The sequence below is a fragment of the Amphiura filiformis genome, chromosome 4 (genome assembly GCF_039555335.1).
Source record: "Amphiura filiformis chromosome 4, Afil_fr2py, whole genome shotgun sequence".
NCBI classification, from domain to species: domain Eukaryota; kingdom Metazoa; phylum Echinodermata; class Ophiuroidea; order Amphilepidida; family Amphiuridae; genus Amphiura; species Amphiura filiformis.
The window spans coordinates 77,713,392-77,728,665 of NC_092631.1; the positions used below are offsets into that span (position 1 = coordinate 77,713,392).

Sequence of the window (15,274 nt, forward strand, 5' to 3'; positions counted from 1 at the left end):
GGGCCTAAGTTTGAACTAGCAATGAAATATTCTGGGCTATATGCTTCTTTTGCTCTACCAATGGACCCCCCCGCATTTGTATATCCATTATAATAATATAAACTAGAAAAACAAAGTAGACCCTCACCGGGCTATATACGATGTAAGTGTGTTTGTGTGCTAATAGAGGCGACACTGTTCAATATTCTTTGATTTGTGTTTTCATTAAAACCAGGGGGAGGGCGGATATAATATCGCTATTTTGTACATGAAATCTTCGCAAACAATTTGTAATGTGTTGTCAAAGCAACAATATGTTATTCAAAAAGTTTTTTGAAAAATTAACAACAATATGAGGTGTTTACCCCCCTTCAATACCGCACCCCCTCTAGCGGCAGACTAGCTGGCGACCAAAAGCAATTTATTTAGGTATTGTTTCAGATTCAGATTGGTTTTTTTTTTTTTTTAAATTCACATACAGAAATATTTATGAAATATATGTTAGATGGTTGCATAATAGTACTATAATTAACACACAAACCATCACTATCATAACTATTTATAATAATAATAATAATACATATAAATAATAAATGTAAATTTCTTTGAACAATTCCTTAACATTTTTTCACAATTTACCCGCCCTTCTTTCATTAATAATTCTACTTGCCGCCCTTCTTTTTTGCCTCCCCTACTTTTTCCCCGGGGACTCGCGCCCCAAAGCCCCCCCCCCCTCAAAAAATACGCACATGAAGAAGTTAGCTGTTGTGAATTGGTCGTTTCGTGGTATCCTCTGGTGAAAATTGTTGCGGTTTATTTTGAAGCGGGTTTGGTGAAGAATTCAAATAATCACAGTTACCTTTTTTGACTTTTTGTAGTATAGGTCTTGTGATCATTTCTTGAGTTATGATGTAAAGAGTGTTGAAACATGGAAGTAAGAGACTCTCTTACTTCCATGGTTGAAACTAAACATGTTTTGCATACCGTACTCATTCAAATATTTTTGTTGAACGCCGTACTTCAATGCTGAGAAGTAATTCATTGGTAGAGCACCAGCGCAGTCACCTTCGGAGCCTTATTTCACCCTTATACAGATGAGCACTCCATTATAATTGCCTCTTTGAAGGTGTCTTGGGAAGTATTTCTTGAACTGCATATCTCCTTGTCTTGAGTAGGCATCAATTGATTCTCTGAGGTCTCTGGACTTTCAGGCTAGGAACAGCTGGTATGAGTAGCGTAAACCAGCGTGCTAAGTCAATGCCCAACAGACCCTTGAGCTAGAGTCAGCTGAGCAGAGCTTGCACTGCTGGAACTGGGATGTGCAATGTCATTACGAACAATGACTGGTCACAGGAACCTAGTCTTACTATCGTCAGTTGGAGGGGTAGCTCATTGGTAGATCACCAGCGCGGTCATCTTCGGAGTCTAATTTCACCCTTCTTTAGATGAGCACTCCTGGTGTAGTTCTCTCTTGGAAGATGACAAAATTGTTGAAGTCTAACTAACAAACGAACAAAATCAGCAAGTGCCACACCGTTGCAACGGTCCACCCGGGGTGATGTAATGCAGCAGGCAGGACTAGTGTATAGCTATGAAAAGTGTCGTTGAGGAATATTTACAAGTGTCACTTGGCACATTTAGGTCTGAGTGTCTTGTGCTGTTCGTCTTCTTTATCTTCACATGGAGACGGTTTCCAGCTTTGAATCAGGTCTATCTATCGGAATGCTCTGCTTTGACGGCATAACCATATCACATAGCTGGTTCTGAGTGCGGTTTTAGAAGCCACATCCATAATGTTACGTCTCTTTCCACTTGGTACTCCGAGAGCAGCGATGCATTTTGTCAGCGATGTGTTGTAAATACCTCTGCTTCCAATTTCAATTGGGAAGTAGTGCGTACACCATCCCCTATTTTCGCAGTCGGCTACAAGATCTTGGTATTTGCTTTTCTTTCTTGCACTGGCATTTGACAGGTTTTCTTCCACTGTAAGCTCAATGATGATAACTGTTTTGGTCCTTTCAGAATAGATTGTAATATCAGGACGTTTCCCAGTCATTGGCCTTCTGTAGGAGGTTTGTTGAATCCCTTTTTGGAAGAGGCTGTGCTGGATTCCAGTAGGTTACATCATCTGCAGTGCGGAATTTGATAGCAGTCATATAGTTGGTATCTTCTGGAGAGGTGTACGACTTCTGATTTGCCTCTTCAATGAAGGGCATTAAGCCCTTTGCTACAGCTTTTAGTGTCTGATCATGTCTCCAGTTGTATCTACCACTCTGCAGAGAATAGTTACATCCATTTAAGATATGGAATAGAGTGCAGTTATTATGATGACATAAATGGCAGGATCCGAGGTTGGTCTTTCCCCAGAGTCTCAAATTAGCTGGTGATGGAAGTTGGTCGTGGATGGCATTGACATGGAAAGATAGGAGCTCTGGTGTCCATACATAAAGGAGCTTCTTCCAAGATGTATCTACTTGCATGGCAGAGTCCCATCTGAGCCATTGTCCTTGTTTGGCGCAGCCATAGAGGTACACAATTAGCATGTCATCTTCATCTACGTCTTTTACCAGACTAGTGAGGCATTTCATGTGTTCTTGGGGTTTCATGTCTCTTAACAGTTTCTGGTTCTTTTTGAAACCAAGGCCTGCTCTGTCTGTTTGACCTCTGCACATCTCATTCAGTATCAGATGTCGCTCTCTTTGTTCAAGTTCTCTGACTCCATTCCACCTTGATTGCTTTTCTTTTCTTTGTAGGCAGTCTTTGTAGAGAGTCTGTGTTTTTCCATCTATAGAATACTTATTAAGATGGTGCTTGGTGACTTGCATGCATTTTACAGAAGTGGCGAGTCTTTTAAGGTGAAGCCCATACTTCTTCCTGCTTCTGTATAGAGCACTGTTGGTGGACACCTGCTTATTCCTGCCCATCTTTTCAAGTATTTGGTACAGGTAGCTTCCAAGCCCTCGATGTATGTAATTGGGAAGTTGTAGATGGTAAACTCCCATGTAATTTTGGGTACGATTGAATTATTATAATTATATCCACATCTTCATGATTCTATTAAAGGCTTTTGTGTGTCTTTTTCAGCATGTCTGTTAGTTTCTGCTTTACAGACTCTCTGATTTCCTTATCTTTCAGATCTTTGAAGATAAGCTTGCCGAAGAATCGCATGGGTTGGTCGTGGATATACGCAATCTCTTCTTCAACTATTGTCAACTTTGGATCGTATGCCACAAATTGGGTTTTATGTCCCTGTTGCTTTTGTTTCTTATTTGGGACAAATCTCTTCATGGCATGGGATCGACATTTACTTGGCTTTGCCTTCATTGATCGAGTCCACCTCAGTAAGTCATTAACGACGTTGACCAGTTTCTGACAGTCTTCTGGGTTTCTTGCAGTTAGAGTAAGGTCATCAGCATAAGCTTTGACTGAAGATTTGATGGATGAATCCTTCATGCAGTTCATCCATTCCTTAGTCTTTACATAGATGTAGCTTTCATCATAGTAGTTAAAGATCATCTTCCTGATGTGGTCGGGAACATGGTACCAATCTAATGCAAACGGTACGGTACCATATGCATTTTGTAGGTCAAGCCACGTTGTCACAATCGGTTTTCCATTCTTTTTGGCGTCTTGGAGTATCTCGGAAAGTGCCTCAGTATGATATTTTCTCCATGAACCCTTTCTGGATGGATTTGTCAATATATTCATTCTCAGTCAGGTAGCTCATCGTCCTCTGAGCTAGGAGTCCCATTCTAAGATTACCACTTGTATTCTTGATTGTGATTGGTCTGAAGTTGGCAGGTTCAGATGTATTTTCATCTTTGGAAATAAGAATGGTTTCTCCCACCCACCAACTCATCGGAATGTCACCCGTTCTCCAGATGTTGCAGATTACTTCGTGGAGGAGTTCTGTTGTTTTAGGGCACTTCTTCCACACTAAGTAAGGGATGCGATCGATTCCTGGAGCGCTGGAGTTTCTTCGTTTCATAAGATAATTGGTCAGTTCTGTAAGACTTGGTGGTTTGGTATTGGAGGGTTGTTTAGGACATGGCGGTCTTTTCATCCCTTTCAGTGGGTGATACTTGTAGCCACGTTTCTTATCATTGTTGACAGAATTGAAGTACTTTTCTGCAGCAAGTTTCTGAAATGTTGGGTTTCTATTTGTATCTTGGTTTAGAAGTTTCTAAGCAGACTGGTGTGGATTCCTTCTAAAATTATTGTGAGCTTTGCCGCTTGAGGCATCCTCCAGTTTTCTCAGTTCCAACTTCCTTACTTTGTTATGTAATCTAATAAGCTTAAGAAAATCTTTCTTCAGCTCCTTAGCAGTTTTATTGTCTCCCTTCTTCAGAGCTTGTTTGAACTGACGTTTGGTTTCCTTCTTCAGGTTTCTCAGTTTTTTCTGTTGCCTGGAATATTTTGGTTTATTACTCGCCTTCCTTGATGATACTGGCTTCACACCAAACCTGGCTACTAACCTTTTGTACACAAGGTTCTCAAGGTTGGTAAGTTGTTCCTTTGGTGAGCCACCTATTTCAGTTGGTAGTTCCTCATAGAGTTGATCATCCAAGGCTTTCCAAACTAATTAATGATTGTGTAAATTAGCAACATCTGCACGTTAACGTGAGAACTGGACGGATAAACCGGAGCTATACATAATTATCTACAGTTATACCAATTATATGACTTTGCAAAAACGTGTTGTATTCAATAATCGGTTCAATCTGTTAAAGCCAAACGCAAATGATTGTGTAATTTAACAACACCTGCACGTATGATAACTGAACAGATCAACCGAGAATATTCATATAGGCCTAATTGTCTACAATTCAGTATCCCAGTAAACACAAAACGTTTTCGACATCATTCGCAAAAGGTTATAAAAGGTTGTCAGAAAACGTTTAAATGTCGGGTTATATAAAGGGTACATTAATGGTATAAAACGTTTTCATAATATTAAATAACATTTGTTGGTAATTTACTGCACAGCAAACACAAATGTTTTACAGAAAACATTTAAATGTCGGGTTATATAAAGGGTATAAAAACGTTTTAATAACATTCCAAAAACATTTTTGAAAACTTTGTACAAATCATTCTAAACAGAATGTTATTTTGGGGTTGAAAAATATTTTACCAAAAATGTTTGCCCAAAATATTTACAATAACGTTTTTAAAATGTTTTCACGACCTTTATATAACCCGACATTTAAATGTTATTAAAACGTTTTGTAAAAAACATTTTAAGAACATTTCTGTGTTTGCTGGGTGCAAATATTTTAACATAATGTTATTTAAGTTTTGAAAAAATATTTGGCCAAAAATGTTTGCAAAAATTGTTTACAATGACATTTCGAAAACATTTTAAAAATATTGTTTTAGTGTGTTTTCATACAAAACGTTTTAAAACGATTTCATGACCTTTATATAACCCGACATTTTAATGTTATTAAAACGTTTTACCTAAACCAAAACCCAAAATATAACTTATTTAAAACGTTTTAAAAACGTTTTTGTGTTTGCTGGATGTTATCCAATGAAGCCATTTTGGGGTGCCCATAATCATATAATTAGTCTCGCTAGCATTAAACCATAAACCCTGATTAAACAGAAAATATATTGACCAAACCAGTTGCTTATTTCTGATGGTTCATCATTATTCAACGATGTGTCAAGTTTACAATGTCGTCATCAAACTGTCCCATCCATCATCGGCATATAGTATGATGTCAAACAAAATTGACGCGTTAGTTGTAATTGATATACAAAATAAAAAGTAAAGGGTCTAAAATTGAACCTTGTGGGATACCACTCTTATTATGTAATTTACATAATTGCTTTCAAACACTTTAGGTAACTCATATGAACCAGTCATTAACTATTCCCCTGAACCCGCAGTGTTCCATCTTAGAAATTAAAATATTGTGATCAATTGTATCAAATGCCTTTGATAAGTCTAGATACACCATTGTTATTTTATGTTCATCTTCTCTATTACTTATTCTGTCAACTACCTATCATTATACGTAGCTTATATTCAAGTGTTTCTTGGTTAAATTTTATACAGGCACTGAAAAAAATAGAACAAATGTGATTGTTTATCAAAACCAGGACTAAACGTATGCATGCATGAAAAATTTTATTTCATGGTAAATAACAGTATCAACATTTCCATGTCTCACCAATGTTTCCTTTACCATGTTTACGTTTGCCTTTTCTATTATGTAGTTGCGCATTTATGCATGAATAAAATTAGCTCAAAACACATTAAGTGAACCATGAGTGGACCAAGTGATAAATAACGTGTCGCAGATTTGTTGTACACCGAAACTTCAAAATCAGCTTGAATAGGCCTACAATGCGAATTATATATCTCATGTATCACTAATTAAGACAAAGGAACCATTTTACGCGAAAAGTATTTAAGTTTTGTTGAACAAAATTTGAACATGTAAGTATGTTGGACCGATTCAAATATTTCGGGTTTTTTTTTTCAATTTGTAATTTCATTGAATAATCTTGGACAACACTCGTAAATCATGTCAACACCCATCCTTGGGTGTTCTATTCTAGTCAATCGCAACTACCAAAACAAGGTCATGGCCAAAAACACCTTTTACCCAAATTCACTTCAGAATGCACAATAAAAAACAGTTTGCATTAGTTAACACAATTTGAAACTTATGAAAAGTGTGATACGATCGGACAATATTCTTGCATGTACAAAACATGAATCAATAAATCACAATAATAATACTGTTTACTTATCCGCCACTCTTGTCTTCTTTTCAAACTTGTTTTAAGAAGACCGCTGTTCAGCGAAGCCCACTGTTAACTTGAATTTATATATCATTTGCGTAAAAATCCTTGCACTGATGACAATGGTGCTGCTTTTACCAATCACTTAAAGCCATATTATAACATTTGCTGAGGAGAACGCCCTCAATTTTTTTTTTAAATTCTGGTTTTTACACGATTGTAATGTACTTCAGTCAATAAAGATACTCTGCAAAAACCAAGGCTTTAAGTGCTGTAGTTTTGTCAAAATCCGAGATTCTGACTAAAACGATGGAACCGGAGTTTTATTATTACGATGGAAATATAATTCGAACACGTATGCACAGTACGTACACGGCGTGCGGGATACACACACACCCCGAGGATCGTACCGTATTACAACCGCGAGAGTAACATGCATGGGCGCTAGTAGTAAATTCCAATTTTCTATGCTTTACCTCACTTGTTCGGCTCAAAATTAAAAGGGGACACATCTGACAGTAAAAGTTAACATTTTATGGAAAATAAATACTAATCTATTTTTACAGAAATGTTATAACATGGCTTTAACGTTCTTTAGCATAAGACTTGCTCAACTTAGCCGTACGACAAGAGTAAAAAGCCACACAGAATCAAAACGGATCTTCCAAAACTTTACAAGAAAGCCGGATGTTGTCGGTGAGTTACAATGTGCAAATCAAATATTTGAACCGATTCAATGTTTAGTCCGTTGTGGTGTTCAGTGGCTCCAAAACGGAATAGCTCGAGTTTCTTAGAGCTTCATATGAGTTAACGTTTTTGTAGCCAAGTTGTTCCATAACTGCCCCACAATGATGTTGCACATGTTGCACCTCACTCATATCAAGCTGAGTCCTCCACTTCGTGGCTACTAGTTGTGAATCCCGTGTATGAGAATACGGATTTCCATGAGAATGCTTTGTATTTTTTAATAACCAACTCGAAACCGAATTCGGCATCGGAATATTGAGAAACGTGTAGATTTGTTCCGAAAACTGATGCGGATATATGGCTAGATCTTCATATCTCACCAGCAGATATTTATCTCTCAACCAATCTGGTGTATCTAACCAAAATTGGATATTATGTTGAAGTTTCTTACAAGATATAGGCATTTTACAATCTAACCAATTTGATTTACAAACAGCCTTTCTAGAGTTATGTAAGCCTCGTGGATCCCGTACTAGATGAATAAGCTTTATATTCATAGACGAATCGCTTATTAAATTCTTCAAGTCGTTGATATCGGCAACACGAATAGTTTTGATGGCGACATAATTTTTACTCGTACACACTTTTTCTAATAAGGATACTATAGATATATCTCGTAATAAAGTACCTGGAACGGGGCGGTGCTTCTTTTCTTTATCATTAAATTTACATAATGACGAAGATTGAATAGCTTTGCTCATAGCACATTGATGTATTGGTCCAACAGCACGATTCCAATTTCGCCAATTGCTGGACATGTTTTTAAACTTGCACTTCAGTAAATCCCGAAGTGTAGTTTCAATAATTTTTCTAATATTTTTCTTAGTTTCATCTAATCTTTCTATTTGCTTGCGAAAATCATAAAGCGGTTCAAAAAAATATACATAAAATCATCATTGCTATTGAAAAGCTCCCCGGTAAAAGAAGAACCAGACCTTATTTGCGTAACAATGATGACTTTAAGTGGTTCGTCGGCTAATGATAAATTTTTATCGGAATGATCTGATAGCGTAAGAGGAAGTTGTTTAGGATAATCTGCACGATCTGAAGGGATTGTTTGTTGATTTGTGAAAGGTACTGATTCACTGTCAAATGACGTTGAGTTCACAGGTGAACTTTTTCGATTTCCTGCCATATTTGAAAAACGATATTTTGGTCCATTGCGATTCGTGATGAAATCTTTCTGTCCAACATTACCATTCTGGGTTACATCTAGTTTGTCTGCGAAATAAACACAAAATAATGTAGAAATGAAAACTATACTATCGGAGTACTAGTATTTCTTTAATACATAGTGCCAAAGGTAAGGAATTCGGAGGACATTGTTGTGGCCAATGCATCTGACATGCACACTCCAAAGAGGAAAAACTCGATGTGCTTACTATCGAGCGCTTTTGAAACCATGAAATTGTACCAAAGTCCGGCGCTTTACCAACTGAGCTAATGGGGTTGAGACACACATTTACAGGTTTACTTGTTCGTATATAACTATGTATCGATGATTTGCTCAAAACTCTTTACACTTTTGTGGATGGGGCTCTTCATGCTCGCATGTTTTAAAAGCGCTCAATAGTAAGTACATATGCTAACTATCGAGTTTTTACGGTATTTATGGTTAAATCGTAGAGTTACTAATAATATTTTCAAAAATATGCACAGGAAGGATGGATGTTCTCTCCTATTCTCTACATCTCTTCTCTTCTCTCTCGTCTCCCTTCCCTTCTTTCGTCACCATGGTCACAGCCCCCCCCTCTTCTTTCCTCTCCAATTTACATCACCTAGCTTTAAAAAAAGTAAAGCACCTAGCTTTACTCCTCATGTCGTCTCGTTTTGTTAAAGGAAATCTGTACCATAAACTAATCAATGGCTATATAGTTGCAATAATAATAAAAACAACAAACAGTAAAAGTCCCAAGCTTATATACGTCCAAATAAAGGAGAAATTCTTAATTCTTTACGACGATCAGCGGTAAGTTTGCAATCCATGGTGGCTGCCATATTGATACCCGATGTGTTTTTATTACGCTGTAACGGCACCCCGATTTTGAAACCAGCGAAATCCGTGCCACAAGCCTCGTCCCTCGTGAACTTTGGTGACACGAAGCGAATACTACCAAAGTTCAGATTCAACATTCGTTCAAAAGAAAATGCGACAATTCTTACCCATAAAACTACAGAAGAACATACAAAAATGTATTTTAAGTAATATTTATGATCAACAATGTCTTTTGAGAACGAAAAGTGTAAAAACAGCACTAAAACCAAAATTCGCTGTGAGGGTCGCGAATGCCATACAGCAACACACGCTCGCCGAAGGTCTGTGTGAAAGGTTACACTACCCCTTGTGGCAGAAAGGATTCGCAAGCAGCTATCATGGCGGCTTCCATGAATCGCAGAAACGAAGGATTAAAAGTGCTTTTTCTTTGTTAGGAATATTCCGAAATTCATATAGACCGTCTGGTATGTTTAATTTAGGGGTATATAACTATATTACCCATTGATTAGTTTATCATGTTTATGGTACAGATTTTCTTTAACATTTTATGAAGCTATAAAGAACATTATCATACTAATAGATACCTGAAGCTGCTTTGTACAACACGAAACCAATTACTGCTGTTACAAATACCAGAAACATCTTGTGCCATCCTGGTCTCCTAAACATCACTGCTCTGATGATAAAATGTTTTGATGATATCTGGAGAAAATATTGTAAAACAAGACAGGATTATTCACAATTTTCATGCTTGCATTTTAGACAATTTAAGGTTTTTAATTTGGGTTCCCCAAAATATTGAATGTGTAATTTTTTTTAAAAGAGAGCAATATAGTTTATGTAAATGAAATGTTTTTATCTCATTCTGTGTGTTTTAGAGATGTCATTATTTATTTAAAATTTTTGAATGTTTGTTGTTTTTATCTTTGTAAATTTATCATGTAATTTGACCTTCGGGTCACCTTTCGATAAATGTTAATAAAATATGATTATAACAATAAAGGGGAGGGGAATTTTTTGGCATGTCAAAAGAGAGAGCAAAAGCTTTTTGGCAAGTCAAAAAAAAAAAAGGGGGGCAAGTGATTTTTGGCAGACCTTTAAGAATTCACCACCCCGGGGGTACACATAATTTATATTGCACCATCCCTAAACCATTTAGCATCATTCAGGGACGCAGTTCTATACATGCGCAGAACCTAATCAGCTAAGTACGAACTTGGAGTTATGACCTGATCTACTGGACTTACGTTTTTGTGAGTGGCAATATTTCACTTTTCTCGGATGCATCATCAGGCCAACTGATGGTAAAGCGGCAAAAGTTTTAACATCAGTTGGGCTGATGATGCATCCGAGATAGGATGTGAAATATTGCCACTCACAAAAACGTAAGTCCAGTAGATCAGATTATAACTCCAATTTCATAGTAGGTAATGGGGATACGCATCCTGCACAAGAACAAATAAACACAATGGGGAACGATTGCTCAAGGGAATGTGCCGGCATGGGAAACGAACCCACGACCTTCCGAACTCTAGACGGACGCCTTATCCATTAGGCTACCAGCTCCCACTGATAAACGGTGGTTAAAGCTGGGTCTAATGTTATAGGAGTCATGGTATACAATACACACACACACAAGTATTACGCAAGTACGCATGTGCAGGAGATCATTATTGATGCTTAATCGATCCCCAGTATAATTATAAGTAAAGTACACTCTTAAAAATACCTAGTCGTTTTTTCGACTAGAAATCCTAGTCAAAATAATTTGACGAGATTCTGGTCATTTTGAGGAGATTTTCTAATCATTTCAACGCTGATCTAGTCATTTATGCCTGGTCAACGCATATCTAGTCATTTACGCCTGGTCATAAATTCTAGTCAAGAAATTCTAGTCAATTCCAAGTCGAGGATGCAGAATTTGGTGTAACAAATTGGGTAACAATTTTGTAACAAATGATTATTGTGATGAGTGCTAGTGTTGAATTGGAGGACCTTCTCTAAATCCTAAATATTATACTCAGTTGAAATAATAGGAAACAAAACCACGGATGAAGAACACAGGGCAAACGCTATTTAACACCATAGATTTTATATTTTCAAGCAAATACATTATAATTTTCTGACATCCTCTTTTAAGACCGTAATTTTATAGATAATATCTGTAATACGTGTCACCATGCTATCAAATACACTTGATGGCTATTTAACACAACAGTGTTGAGGCGTAGTGTTCCTCTCTTAGCGTGAAGCGGACAAGAGATGATGCATTTCCCCAAATTAACATGACTAGAATTTAAAATGACTAGAATCTAGTAAGATCCTATTGCACCCCGCGATCTAGTCAAATTTGACTAGTTTCTAGTCAAAAGTGAAAAGAAAATGACTAGATATTCTGGTCATATTTTGACAAGACTCCCTAGTCGTTCCTGTCGACTAGATTATCCTAGTCAAAATGACTAGAGTCTAGTAAGATCCTATTGCACCCCGCAATCTAGTCAAATTTGACTAGTTTCTAGTCAAAAGTGACTAGGGATTTTTAAGAGTGTAGGTAATGGGGATACGCATCCTGCACAAGAACAAATAAACACAATGGGGAACGATTGCTCGCTACAAGAGGAAACTGAATATATTTGATAAGAAAGAGTGAACAGTTTAACCAGGGAAGTGAGACAGATGGAAGCCGGTCAAAGAGTACATCAAAGTGAGTATCAGACTTACCGCGATGCTGAACAAAAGAAGTACAGGTGGGAGGGGAACAATTGAGCCAACGTGCAGCATATCGAAAATCAAAGTACCCGCTTAAAAATCAATAGCAGTACCAAGACATTCGCTAACTCCCGACAATGGGCTATGTTATATTACCGCAGAGCGTGACTAGTATTATAAACCCAAACAGATTTAATAAAATCCCTACGCAAAGCTCAAAATGCTATCATTTTCATTTATACCATTTTATTAAAGCTATTTATTATGTGAAAAGCTACCAATTAAATGTATATGTTAAGTTCACTCTCAGATAGCAGTGACAAAACAGAAAATGAAATGAAATAAAATTTATTTTACGCAGAATGTAAAGATAATACCCGACTCTAGAACATTCTCGTCAACAGCAATTTTGGGGTGACCTGGGCCCACAAATAAATGCGAGATTAATTTTACAATGTAATTTATATGTCAAATGCGCATATCAATTTATAGCGATAATTGGCGGTTTAAACGTAAATGACGGATTTTCAATATTTTATTTTTTTAAGAAATCTGTAAACATATGGTCGAATACGATTATTTTTGTTTGATTTCTGTAATTATGGACTATAAATTTAATGTCACTGTTACTTTTTCTCAAATAAAGCGACATATTTGAAAATTAATCAAGAAAAACACAATTTTTGTCAATAATAATAAACCTGTAAATAAACAAACTGGCAATAGGAGCGGTATATCTGATCCACTTCAAAGGCACGCTGACTACATTGTTAGCACAATAGCTTGGGTCGTACCTTCTATAGAATGTTACGTAAATAATTCAATAGATGTTGGATTGACCACTTTCCATCTGTCTCACTTCCCTGGTTTAACCAACCCAAAGTGTTACAATTAAACATGACAACAAATAAACACAAATCCCGACCGGCACACAACCCAACTTGAAAAAAAAGCAAGGGAATGTGCCGGCCGGGATTTGTGTTTATTTGTTGTCATGTTTAATTGTAACACTTTGGGTTGGTTAAACTGTTCACTCTTTCTTATCAAATATATTCAGTTTCCTCTTGTAGCGAGCAATCGTTCCCCATTGTGTTTATTTGTTCTTGTGCAGGATGCGTATCCCCATTACCTACTTTACTTATAATTATACTGGGGAAACGATTAAGCATCAATAATGATCTCCTGCACATGCGTACTTGCGTAATACTTGTGTGTGTGTATTGTATACCATGACTGCTATAACATTAGACCCAGCTTTAAGCACCGTTTATCAGTGGGAGCTGGTAGCCTAATGGATAAGGCGTCCGTCTAGAGTTCGAAAGGTCGTGGGTTCGATTCCCATGCCGGCACATTCCCTTGCCTTTTTTTTCAAGTTGGGTTGTGTGCCGGTCGGGATTTGTGTTTATTTGTTGTCATGTTTAATTGTAACACTTTGGGTTGGTTAAACTGTTCACTCTTTCTTATCAAATATATTCAGTTTCCTCTTGTAGCGAGCAATCGTTCCCCATTGTGTTTATTTGTTCTTGTGCAGGATGCGTATCCCCATTACCTACTTTACTTTAATTATACTGGGGAAACGACCCGGGGGGTCACTCACTACTTGACTTGCTACGCACCCGTGTCCAAGAAAAACGTCTAAAAGGGTACGTTTTTCACCACACAGCGGCGTCGACGTCTTTTTGAAAAAGGGGTACTTTTTCAGAAGGCATTGCCATTTAGGGGTCCTTTTTCAGCCAAATCCTTAGACGTTTAGGGTTAGTAATATTGTTGTTTGAGTGAGTTTGCACTAATTTGATAAAAATCACCACTTTTTCATTGATTCTTGTTACTTTTGTGCATGTTTTCTTCAGTATCTATATGTCTGCAACATCAAAAAGACACCTTGGGTATCAAATTAGCTCATTTCCTGTTTACGCCACTTAGGGTATCAATATAGATATTTCCAAGTTGACGCCATTTAGGGTATGGTTTTTTCATTTGCTACGCCATTTAGGGTAGGATTTTGCATGTGTTTCGCCATTAAGGGGTGCAATCAGCAAGCATTGTGAATGACTGCCCAGCAAACACAATAATGTTCTTAAAACGGTTATTCAAAACGTTTTAATAACATTAAAAAATGTCGGGTTATATAAAGATCAAGAATACGTTTATAAAACGTTATTGTAAAATATTTTGGGCGAACATTTTTGTAAAATATTTTGTCAATAGTTTGAATCACGTTTTCAAAAAATGTTTTTTGAATGTTATTAAAACGTGCTTTAAAAACCCGACATTTAAACCTTTTCTGCAAAACGTTGTGTTTGCTGGTTGAATATTAAAGACTGAGATCCGCAGTCAAGGACAGTAGTGGATCTACAGCAGTCAGAGGGGCCCAATTTGACAAAAATGTATAAAAATAATGTAAAAATGGCCGCGAAGTGGGCATCTATTGGGCTAGGATTTGGTGTACCCTGGGGGTTTACCATGATCATGATGATAGCTGATGATTATTATAAATTACTTACCTACCTTGTTAAATGTAAATCCTTTTTGACAATCCTCGGATTTAGGGGTATTTCTGTTTAGTGTTTACCAAATAACACTGCAATACCGCCAGACATTCAACTTCAAGGCTTACTAAAACTGCACTGATTTAGCATAATGCCCCGCATAATGCATAAACCACAAATCTTGAAAACGACAAAGCCCACTTACCGTGAAATATGAACTTGAAGCAGTAGTATTTGTGCACTTCTACCTACTGTAAGTGATTAATTTGATTTCATACAATCTGCAGATGATTTCATATTCATTGATTAATTATTCAAATGCCACATTGCATACAATAAATACATATATGACAATTATACCTGTAACTCTAATTAAATAGGCATTTATTTTAGTCTCAGTAAACACCACTGACCTCTATACACAGAGATGTGTAGACTGTAGAGGCACAGACAATAGAAAGGTTATAATTCAACGAACCGTGAAAGGTTACAATTCAACGAACCATGCATAATATTGTTCCTATTAAAGAATTCACATGTAAACATGGTAAAAATTCACCTGAAGTGCAAGGCCAACATTTATTCACCTTTTTTTCTA

The 15,274-nt window shown here is 36.9% G+C and overlaps 2 protein-coding genes and 1 long non-coding RNA gene across 3 annotated transcripts; all 3 read right to left on the bottom strand.

Moving 5' to 3' along the window:
* Nucleotides 1–2,015: 2,015 nt before the first annotated feature.
* On the bottom strand, nt 2,016–2,903 carry LOC140150389 (uncharacterized). The gene has a single exon (XM_072172400.1). The coding sequence runs from the start codon at nt 2,901–2,903 to the stop codon at nt 2,016–2,018; it is 888 nt and encodes a 295-aa protein (XP_072028501.1).
* A 3,068-nt stretch (nt 2,904–5,971) lies between these two features.
* LOC140150390 (carbohydrate sulfotransferase 1-like) lies at nt 5,972–8,458 on the bottom strand (the record flags this gene model as incomplete). Its single annotated transcript, XM_072172401.1, is given in 2 exon segments — nt 5,972–8,369; nt 8,372–8,458. Coding segments are annotated over 2 exon segments (981 nt in total), but the record flags the coding sequence as incomplete, so codon positions are not given.
* A 2-nt stretch (nt 8,459–8,460) lies between these two features.
* LOC140151449 (uncharacterized) lies at nt 8,461–15,084 on the bottom strand. Its single transcript, XR_011858939.1, has 3 exons — nt 14,882–15,084; nt 10,063–10,180; nt 8,461–8,703 (listed from the first exon to the last, which is right to left on the bottom strand). It is a non-coding gene; the product is annotated as an uncharacterized lncRNA (long non-coding RNA).
* Nucleotides 15,085–15,274: the final 190 nt, after the last annotated feature.